This window comes from Balearica regulorum, chromosome 32, assembly GCF_011004875.1.
Source record: "Balearica regulorum gibbericeps isolate bBalReg1 chromosome 32, bBalReg1.pri, whole genome shotgun sequence".
Classification (NCBI taxonomy): domain Eukaryota; kingdom Metazoa; phylum Chordata; class Aves; order Gruiformes; family Gruidae; genus Balearica; species Balearica regulorum.
Window position 1 is genome coordinate 493,997 of NC_046215.1, and position 10,150 is coordinate 504,146.

The 10,150-nt window shown below is 55.7% G+C and overlaps 4 protein-coding genes across 7 annotated transcripts in view; 2 read left to right on the top strand and 2 right to left on the bottom strand.

Moving 5' to 3' along the window:
• The window catches only part of LOC142598920 (butyrophilin subfamily 1 member A1-like), an 81,641-nt gene that overhangs the window by 28,514 nt on the left and 42,977 nt on the right, over positions 1-10,150 (top strand). The window lies entirely within an intron of this gene.
• Positions 1-10,150, top strand: part of LOC142598919 (butyrophilin subfamily 1 member A1-like) — an 83,490-nt gene that overhangs the window by 20,130 nt on the left and 53,210 nt on the right. The gene's annotated exons all lie outside the window — the stretch shown is intronic.
• LOC104642361 (uncharacterized) lies at positions 470-3,661 on the bottom strand. 3 transcript variants are annotated; one of them, XM_075738370.1, is made up of 3 exons: positions 3,642-3,661; positions 2,758-3,400; positions 470-2,533 (listed from the first exon to the last, which is right to left on the bottom strand). In XM_075738370.1, the coding sequence occupies exons 2-3, from the start codon at positions 2,834-2,836 to the stop codon at positions 1,245-1,247; spliced, it is 1,368 nt and encodes a 455-aa protein (XP_075594485.1). In that variant the 5' UTR covers positions 2,837-3,400; positions 3,642-3,661; the 3' UTR covers positions 470-1,244. The 3 variants fall into 3 exon arrangements, with proteins under 3 accessions (XP_075594485.1, XP_075594486.1, XP_075594488.1); XM_075738371.1 differs by lacking the exon at positions 3,642-3,661 and having other exon boundaries at positions 2,758-2,854; positions 3,145-3,500; XM_075738373.1 differs by lacking the exon at positions 3,642-3,661 and having other exon boundaries at positions 2,758-2,864; positions 3,145-3,500.
• Positions 5,131-9,254, bottom strand: LOC142598925 (butyrophilin subfamily 3 member A2-like). Of its 2 annotated transcripts, none has more exons than XM_075738393.1 (8): positions 8,881-9,254; positions 8,156-8,240; positions 7,347-7,694; positions 6,496-6,780; positions 6,105-6,209; positions 5,869-5,889; positions 5,555-5,578; positions 5,131-5,314 (listed from the first exon to the last, which is right to left on the bottom strand). In XM_075738393.1, exons 1-7 carry the CDS (start codon positions 8,917-8,919, stop codon positions 5,574-5,576), a joined length of 888 nt encoding a protein of 295 aa, XP_075594508.1. In that variant the 5' UTR covers positions 8,920-9,254; the 3' UTR covers positions 5,131-5,314; positions 5,555-5,573. The 2 variants fall into 2 exon arrangements, with proteins under 2 accessions (XP_075594508.1, XP_075594509.1); XM_075738394.1 differs by lacking the exon at positions 5,131-5,314 and adding an exon at positions 8,554-8,672 and having other exon boundaries at positions 5,438-5,578; positions 8,881-9,251.

Below are 10,150 nucleotides of genomic sequence, written 5' to 3' on the forward strand. Positions count from 1 at the left end.
TCCAGCAGGATTGGTAGTGCTGGAGATGCTGGATGCCCACCATGGTCCAGGGGAACCATCCTGCACTGTGGGTATGGAGATGTAGGCGACAACCCCCTAATTTTGGGCCCAGGCATGAAAGTTTTGGACCGGTACCATCAGCGTAGCCTCTGGGCTATGCCACAGAGCAGCTTCAGGTGCACACTCCAGCCATAGGACCAGTACTGAGGAAGTACTGGGACCAGTTTAACCCCAGCGCAATGAGAAGAGAAGCAGGGAGAGGCAGGCACACGGGCACAGACGGTGCCCAAGATGTGGAGATGCCAGCATCTTCATCCCCAGACTGCCATGTCCTCCCAGTAAAACCCAACAGCCCCAGCATGGACCTCCCACTGGTGTTTCTCATGGTGACACATTTATCCCACCCAAGACACCAGCGCAGACGACTGTCCTGCAAACAACAATGATGACCCAGAGCATACCAGCAAAGGAAAGAAATGGGTTATTTATTGAACATTTGATATAAATCACCTCCGACGGTTTCCTTTTGGGACACCGATCCTTTCATGTTGTTTTTCTTTCACTGAAATCTCCTGTTTTTCCCTTGGATTGGGTGGAGCAGACACTCTCTCCACTCCCCAGCATCTACAGTGGAGATCTTTTGATTTTTCTCCACCGTTAAAAACATGTACACCTTCTGGAGAGAAAATGCTAATTCCTCTAACATTCCCCTAGTAATATAAAACTTCCTTAGATCTTTTTATCATATGCACAAATATCTAATACAAAAATAAAAATCTCCCTAGGAACAACCAACCCATTTTTTTAAGTCGAGGTTTAATGCATCGAGGCTGGACCTGCGATGGACACTTGGACAGGAGCTCAGCTAACCTTAAAAAAAAATCTAACAGCAAGATGTTGGAAAAAAGAGGGGATAGGGTAATAGAAGGGGTCTTACCAGGGACCAAACAGTTTGGACGAAGCTGCTGGAGGAGCAAAGTGAAGACTATTAAACGATCTACGCGATAATGTGAGGAATTAGGAGCAATTAGCCTTTTTCCATCACTGATGAACCCACGCTGTAGAGTTTAACTCTTTTCTTCCCCTGAGTAGTCTCCGATACACAAAAAAAGAGTTTAAATCTCACATGGGAGGATGTCCCACACTGCTCTTGTTTCTTCTGGTCTTGTGTGATCTTGGTGCCAAGTCAAGCCAAGCTGTTTCTCCTCTTCCAGGCACTTGGGAGGTTTTTTTTCTCCTCTGCTTCATCTCTGCCGGTCAAGGAGGTCTGATGCCTCCTCAAGGGGCTTTGCACACTCAGAGCACGGGGACGAGCCATCTCCCACGCCCATGTTGCCGGGAGCATCGGTGCTGGAGTCTTCCTCTGAGCTCTTCCCACATTTTGGGCGTTCTCCAGTTCTCCGTCCTCTGTGTCCCCGCTGATGGACGATGAGGCTGGATTTTCTGGTGAACCTCTTCCCACACTCGGCGCAGGGGTAGGGCTTCTCCCCGGTATGGGTTCTCTGGTGAGCAATGAGGTCTGAGCTCTGCCCGAAGCTCTTCCCGCACTCATGGCACTTGTAGGGCTTCTCCCCCGAATGCCATTTCTGATGTTTAACCAGGCTGGATTTATTGCAGAAGAACTTCCCACACTCGGAGCAGTGGTAGGGCTTCTCCCCTGTGTGGAAGCGTTGGTGGGTGATAAGGTCCCCGCTCTGGCCGAAGCTCTTCCCACACTCAGAGCACTCATAGGGTTTCTCCCCCGTGTGCAACCGCTCATGCCTGAAGAGTCCGTACCTCCCCCGGAAGGATTTTTCACACTGGGAGCACTGGTAGGGCTTCTCCTCGGTGTGCGTTCGCTGATGGATGGTGAGCTCCGACCTCCGGGCGAAGGTTTTCCCGCACTCGAGGCAGGTGAAGGGCTTCTCCCCCGTGTGTACAATCTGATGGGTGAAGAGATTGGACCGTTGGCTGAACCTCTTCCCGCACTCGGAGCATTCGAAGGGTTTCTCCCCCGTGTGAATCCGCTGATGGACGATGATGTCCGAGCTGCGGGTGAACCTCTTCCCGCACTCCAGACACTTGTAGGGCTTCTCTCCCGTGTGCACTCTCTCGTGCCTGATGAGGGTGGACCTGTCTTTGAAGAACTTCTCGCATGTTGAGCACTGGTAGGGTTTTTCCGCCATGTGGCTTTTCTGATGGGAACTGAGGTCCGAGCTCTTCCCAAACTCTTTTCCGCACTCTTGGCATTTAAAAGTCTTTCCTCCTCTGTGCAACCTCTGATGGCAAATGAGGTCTGACCTGTCCTGGAAGCATTTCTTGCAGTGGGAACATTCATAAAGACTTTCTTCTGCAAAGAAATGCCGATCCCCCTCACCCCAGGTGAATTCGCCCTTCTGCTCCATCCCCGGGCATCCCTCCATCCCCCGGTTGCTCTCAGAAGCTCTCCCATGGTTATTCCCTTCGGATTTTACCACCATTTCACCCACTTCAGCTCCATCAGGACATCCCTGCTCCATGCAGCATCCTTCATCCTCCCTCCGCATCCTGTCTCCTGCAGGGTTAAATGGAGGTTGAGTTACATTTTGCCCCAGGATGGGATGGTACGCGATATACATCAGAGACTGTTTCCAGGGACCGGTAAGGAGTCATGGGATGGAGGGTGACCGCGGAGGGATGATTTCCAAAGGACCACCCCACCGGTACGATCCTCGCCCGTTGGTGGGGTGAAACGAAGGCAATGCCTGGTGGCTCCTCTCCCACACCCCAATTTCTCACCTGTTTGGATGCACCCAGGGACACCCATCTCCTCTCTCGCTGTGGGACCAGGTGCCACCGTCTCTGCCTCTTCTTCCATCCAGAGGGTGATTTGGGGCTGGAAAGCCCTGTTTCGGGGGGGGGGCGGGGGGGGGCAGACACGCTGCAGGCAGCGCTCCCTCCCCCAGGAATGCTATGGCCAAATTGCGGGTGGGACGCCCGCTCTCCCCCAGGGTTAGGGGATTATTTTCCACGACCCTGTCGATTGCAATGAGATCTACCCCCGTCACCCAAAATCCTGCAGCCCCCTGAGCGAATCTTTATCCTCTCCTTGGGGCAAATGATGCTGCAGGTCGCCGGACCCGGGGGTTGGGGGATGCGGTCCCGTCCCCCGCCCCCCGACTGTACCAGCTGGTCCCCGGGATGCTCAGCCTGGCTCGGCCCCACTCTGCCCGCAGCAGATGCGGCCGTTCCGTGTTGCTGGCCGGGTTGCTGTGCTGAGGCACAGGAAAAAGCCAGGGGGGAGGTGGGGCGGGACAGTTCCGGCTGTGCTGAGGCTGTTTGGGAAATGTCTGTGCTTATTTAGCAGATCCCTTCATCGCTGGGCACTCTCCCTGCCTTGGCTGCAGATGGGAGAGGAGATGGGGACCGGCAAGATGCATCCCTGCAAAAAAAATATCTGGGAGGATGAAAACACGATAAAGGCTCTTCCGCTGCCTCGCTGCGGCAAAGAGAGAGGGCTGCAACAGGGCTTTGGGATTTTGTTCCGTATGGCATTCCCCATAACCCTTGGTTTTCTGGAAGTGATGGGAATTGATGGTGTTTTCCCTGTCCCAAACGTCTTGAGGTTGGGACCTCAAGACGGGGGCAGTTTGCTTGATTCCCAGCCTGCAGGATGGCCTCACCTGCGCCAGTTGGGCTGGAAATGAGCTGATTTCTTTAACTCCTCTCCTGGGGGCATGCCGTCGAGCATAGGCTGGAACAAAAGCATCGCTGTGCCCCTCAGCAATGCTCCAAGGGGGTCGGAGCACTGCCCATCTCCGTTGTACCCTTTGCTGCTTGCACACAGCTTTAATAACTGGCTTATTTCCCACCCCACCACCTTTGCAGTGCCCATCCCACCCAGCACCTTGCACCCTCTCCCCAGTCCCTGCAGCACCTGGGCTGGGGCTGCCCGTGGGACCCGGAGCAGAGTTTTGCAGGGCAGTGGGGTGCTGAGCAGTGCGATGCAGTGGGGTGCTGGTCAAAGCACGCTGAACAAGTTGGAAAAGACCTTTAAGATCATCGTGTCCAACCATAAACCTGACACTTCCAAGTTTACCACTGAACCGTGGGGGCTTCGTTCTGCTCCCTGTCCCTTGTCTTCCAGCTCAGGGGGCTGGGTACCCCGAGAACAACTGGTCTTACTGCTAAAAACTGAGGCAAAGAAGGCACTAACTACCTCAGCCTTTACCTCATCCTCTGTCGCTATGTTTCCCTCCGCACCCAATAAAGGATGGAGAGTCTCCTTAGCCCTCCTTTTGTTGTTAATGTATTTATAGAAACATTTTTAATTGCCTTTAATGACAGTAGCCAGATTAATCTCTGGCTTAATCTAGTTGCATTTTGGTCCTACTCATTTTGTCCCTGCATAACCTACATCTTGTGGACCCCTTGAGTTGCCTGCCCAATCTTCTGGGGGGTTCACGGGGGTCTGTGGGGATGCACCGATAGCAGGGTATGGGTAAGGGGGTAGTGGAGGGGCCATTCCCAGCTGTGAGGGGGTCCAGGAGGAGGAGGGAGGTATCGTGCCCAGCCCCAGGTAGATTTAACACCCAGTCCCTGGTCCCACAAGCTTCTCACTCCACAGTGCCCATCTCGAGTTCAACATCAAACTCCAGAGCAATAGCAGCAGCCACAGCCATCAATATTGCTAAATATCCCCCTAAAAGAGCCCCAGCTGGGGAAAGTCTTTCTCCACTCAGAAGGTTCCTCTGCTGCTGCACCTAAAGCCACTCGGTTACCAAGGTGCTTTCACACACTCAGCCCCATCCCCAGAAGCAGCAACGAGCCGCAGCCGCCTGTCCCGAGTGCCCAGCGAGGAAGGGGATCAGGGAAAGACAACTCAGTCTTGGTCCCAACAGGATTGTGTGGTGGAGAAGGATGCTGAGAGAGCAGGGGCATCCTGGGGACACGGGGTGCTGGCAAAGTTTGGGGGTGCCCAGAAGGAAGAGAAGGGGGTGCCTGAGTTGTGAGTGCCCCCCGCCTCCGCCCCCCACTGCCCGTGCTCATCCTGCAGGGAGCTGCCCCCAGGCTCCTGCTCCAAGCACTGCTCCAACTGCGCTGGCTGCAAATGGCCTTCCCGGGCAGGCAGGAATCAGGACAAAAAGCCCCCAGGAACCAGCACGGCCAGACTCCATGGTCACCCCCAAAGCTTTATTGAAGGCCACGGTGCTGTGCCTGGGCAGGGTGGGCTTGGGCAGGGCCGAGAGGGACATGTGCTGCTGCGGGATGGAGGAGAGGAGAGCGGGCAGTGTCTGCAGCAGGGCAGGGGCTCTGCTCTGGACTTCTTCATGGCCACAGCTGCTTTGGGGTGTGGCTACAAGGACAGACAAGAGCTGGTGACATCCCACAGCCGGTCCCCAGCACCTCTGGGCAGGGGAGAGGGTCCAGTCCTGCACTGACATCCCCAAGCTGCCCACCCTGCCAGGCACATCGCCTTGGGCTTTCCCAGAGCCAGGGGACGCAGGGATGGAGAGGATGGGCAAGGAGGGAAAGGGCCGAGCACAGAGCAGACAGGACAGGACACCACACTGTGACAGATCTCATGGAGACTCACGCTGCACTGCTGCCTCTTGTTACTCTAGAAAGCAAAAACAAAGCAATTTGTCATAGAGGGGACAGCTTCTCATCCCATGGTGTCTCCAACAGGAGGAGGCAAAGCTATGGCAGACCACCAACTCCTGTTTCTTAGGGAGTTGAAAAAGACCCTCATACCCAAGGAATGGCTCCCTGCCAGCCTATCCCCTCGTCAGCCCACCCAGGCACTCTGGAGTTCAGCCGTAACGTCAGGAGCCATCCAAACCCATGTCCCTCCCGGGGGGGCTCCTTTGACGGGAGGTTTTGCTGGGGGAAGGGGCCCGAAGGACTCACCCAGCTCTCGGGACTGCAGCACTGAAAAGCAAAGGCAGAGGAAGAGGGGGTCAGGACAGCAGCTGGCTTCATCCCTGGGAACATCTCAAGAGGGTCTCTTGCACCTTCCCACCAGACAGACCCTCTGGCAGTGCTCCCTGTCCTCCCACCCACACCCCATCGTGTCCTTGTCCCCTTCCTTCCTTTGCCCAAAGAGCTTTTTGGTGAAGGCAAAACATTCTTCTGACACCACTTACCTTTCCTTCTCCACAGATAAGCACCGAGGCCAAGGAACACAAATGAAAGCACGAGGAATGCACCCACACCAACCATCCAGGGATGAGCATTGTAGAAAAAGGGAGCTGAGAAACAAGAACATCAGCAGGAAAAGGGATGGTTTTACAGTCCCGTCTTTGAGCAGAAGAACAAAAAGACAAACGCCCCAAAGCTCTAGCTCACAAGCCCCTTGTCCTGGGAGCCCTGGCCTCAAGGGGACATAGTCCTCTCTCTCCCCTGCACATACCAATGCTCACCTGAAGCACACAAGGCTCTGGTTCTCTCGTGCACTAAAACTGATGTGAAGGTGCACACCCCTCCGTGCCCCCACACCTTGCACTGGGAACCCCAGATGAAAGCTGCTCAAAGCACCTGAGATGTGCAGGGATGTCTCCTGCTCCTGGTTAAGGCGGCTGTTCCTGACCACGCAGGACCAGTTCCCATCTCTGTTCCCATCAGTCACAACGATGACATCTTCAATGTCAAACAAGCCCCTGTCATCAGAGGAGTATCTCTGGGACACTGAGGGCAGATGCTGTCCCTCAGGATCTTTCCACAGCACCTCCGGTTGTGGGTACCAGCCGGCCGATCGACACACCACCCGGATGCCTCCGTCCTCGTAAGCCTCCAGGGAGAGCTGAGGGACCGAGCCTGTGGCTGGGGAAGAGCCCGTGGTTGGGGTCAATCAGGGATGGACTCAACTCAAAGGCGATGACCAAATCTGATACCAGACACATCGCAGGTCCCCCCGGGGCTGCAGGACCGACCACCAAAACCTCCGCAACTTGTGCAGGAACCACAGAGCATTGATGACAAATGACCCCACATCTCCCACAAAACAGCCCGGCAGAGCAAGACCAACAGCGTCAGGTCCCAGCCTTGGCTTGGCTGGCAGCCCCAGCTCTCAGCCCAGGGAGTTGCTCAGCACCTCGTCCCCAGGGCCTTCACCACATCACCAGCACACCCTTCACAGACACCACGCACACCCAGCAAAGCCACCGCAGCCATGCGGCTCTGCCCCAAAACCACCTCCAGCACCACCTGCGTGCTCCCTCCTGGGCAGGCACTGCAGGCAACAGCCCCCTCGCACCCCACCTCTTTCAACGCCTCCTCTCCTGCGGCACCTCATCCACACACCTGAGGATGGGACAGAGCTCTGGGAGGGACACACAAACCCAGGGACACCCGCACCAGCCCCTGCAAACACCGCACCCACCACAAACCTGACACCTCCACATCCACCGTAGCTTCTCCATAAGAGGCACCATCTCTCACAGTGCAGACGTACTGACCATCATCAGAGGGTCTCAACTCAGAGATTCGCAAGTCCAGGCGTCCGTGGGAGAGACCATCTCTGACCAACTCTGTCCTCCCAACATATTCCTCCATCTGCTCCCCATACAGGTCCTCTCCGTTTCGGTAGTGGTGCACCGTTTCAGAGAATGGATGCCGGATCCACCTGATGTCCAAGCTCCGAGCATCCACGCTGGGGGACGAGTGACATGGCAGCACGACATCCTGTCCCACGGTGACATTGAGAGGGTGCTCTGGTCCCACCACACTGAAGTCAGCTTGGTGATGGAGAAGGACACAGAGACACGGAGATTGCACCTACGTTAATTTAGGGGCGTTGCATGGCAAGGGGCGAGCTTGGCGTGACCTTGGTGCACGCTCCATCCCACGGGCGTTGCTTTGCCCTCCCCATGGTCCAAAGAGAGTGGAGAAAGTGGAGAGGGAGTGGGAGGACTGGAAGGAGAAGGAGGTTTCCTGGGAGCGGGAACGTGCTCCAGAAAACGACTTCCACCCCAGCCAGCCCTGCTGCAAGCCAGAAACGTTTGAGGGGAGCGCTGCAGGAGGGGACCGAAGGTGCCCCCAGGGCAAGGGACGTATTGCAGAAAGAGCCCAAGGCAAAGCCAAACCCATGCGGGGCCCAGCTCTGGGCTGGGGTCCCCCCACCCCACGGCAGCTCCCCTGCCCCACAGCTGCCACCCAGAGTGGGCAAACCCCCCCTCCAGCCCTGCAGGATCCCTACCTGATCCCAGCCACAGGACGTGGAGAGTCACCAAATAACTCAGGAGGCTCCCGGGGCTCGCGGGGAGCCACATCTGTGTCCGGAGCTGGAGAAGAGGGAGGGGAAGGGAGGCAGAGGGAGGGCGATGGGGGGTTACAGCTGGTGGAGAGGGGATGGGGAAGAAGGGCTGCACGTGCCCCCAAAGAGGCTCCAGAAATCCCACCAAACCACCTGCACCAGCACCCCCATGGCAGCAGAACAAACCGTTGCTCCAGGGCAGGACGGGACCGCACACAGCTCCCCAGTGCAGGCCCCTGCTCTGCCCCACTCCCCCTCACCAGCATTTCTTCCAAATCCCTGACAAGACTCTAAAGGAAAGGAAATATTCTAAATCCCCTGCAGAAAGAAAAGTCACTCACCGGATAGGCATAAGCTGCGGGAGGCACCAGGCTGCCCAATAAATCCAACCTTTGTCTAGTTTCAGGTGCAGAATTCCTGCCTGTGGGGTGACTTCAGGGTCCATCCTCCAGGCAATGACCTGAGGTTTCACAACCACATACCAAGGTCCACGGTCATAAAATAAATGTCCAACAACGTCCCAGGCACAAAACCGCAAAGGGAAACCAACAGCCTCCCCATTCCCGCCTGGATGGGAGCTGCTGAAGGTGGCTTTTCCCAGAGCTGCACCTCTCCCGGCAGCCTGTGCTGGGGAACAGCTCTAGGACAGGTTTGGCACCCAGAAATACCTGTTTCCTTTCCCAAAAAGGGCTGATTGTCTTGTGCATGACCACTGTCACTGAAGCAAGGAGGAAACCCCCAACCAGACCCCGGTGAATTGTCCCCCTGAGCCAGTTGCACTGGGTCCATCTCTTGGGGTTCTTTGGTGTTTCAGGACATTGGTCTGTTCTGGAGTGAAAGGCAGGAGCCCCTCAGTCTTGGGAAAGAAGAAAGGAGAAAAAGAAAGGCAACAGAAGGCTGTTTGTTGGGGGTGATGGTGCAAAACTTGGAGCTTTGTTGTGATGTTGGGCCATCCAGGAGGAGCCCAGCAGTGTCCCTGCAGCCCGACAACAGTCGGGAGCTCGTGGGAAGTGGGGGAGAAGGGGACAAGATGAGGGGTGAGGGGGGTCTTGAAGTGTTGGGACATGCCAGCTGTGCCCTGTGCCTTTGCCCTGTCCCCTCGGGGACCTCAGATCGCAGGGGAGGACGTGTCCCCCGCTGTGCCCACCCTCCCATCCCCATGCAGGGGCAGCCCATCCCCAAGAGCAGGGGTGCAGGGGGATGCGAGGGGCTGGGCCCAGAGCAGGGTATGGGTACGGGGTGCCTGGGGCCATTCCCAGAGCTGGGTGTTGAGGGATATTAGTTGTTTAATATAAATAAATAGATTTTAATTAGATAGTATTACTTAGGATTATAATCAGGTGTGATTTGTGCTGCTAGCTTAGCTTTGCTTGGCGTGAGTGGATAGATTTGCTGAAACCCTTAGGCCTCGATCGAAGTATTTTTCTCAGTAATTTTCAGTGTAATTTACAGTGCTGCGTTTACTCTTTTAGTGTCAGAATGTGTTTTGATATCACGACAATGTCTCGGTAGTGTTTTCCCAAGTCTGGGACTCCTCAGTTCGCCATCTTCCACCAGCAAGGGGAGGGGCACAAGGAGTGTAAACCAGAAGACCAAGAGGCTCCTACCTTCGGGGAAAACTGTGGAAACTGCAGGTCAACAAGACAAGGGGCTGCCTGCCTGGACACAGAAGAAGAATCCAACTAGATGTTAGACAACCCCAGACCAAAAATCATCGTTGGATGTCGCATAAAAGGGCACAAGTCGGATGTGTGGCTGAGGGAGGCCCTCCCGTTGAGTCACGAGGTTCAGAAAGGACCCCCTTGCTTTCTAAACTCCTTCTCAGAGAGGAGCCTAGGTGTGGCTGGGTCCAGTCTTAGTCCCAGACTTGGTCAACGGTTCATGTCCAAAGGATTATGTATGTGGCCACCTATCAGAGTCAACGTTTGCCTGTCGGAG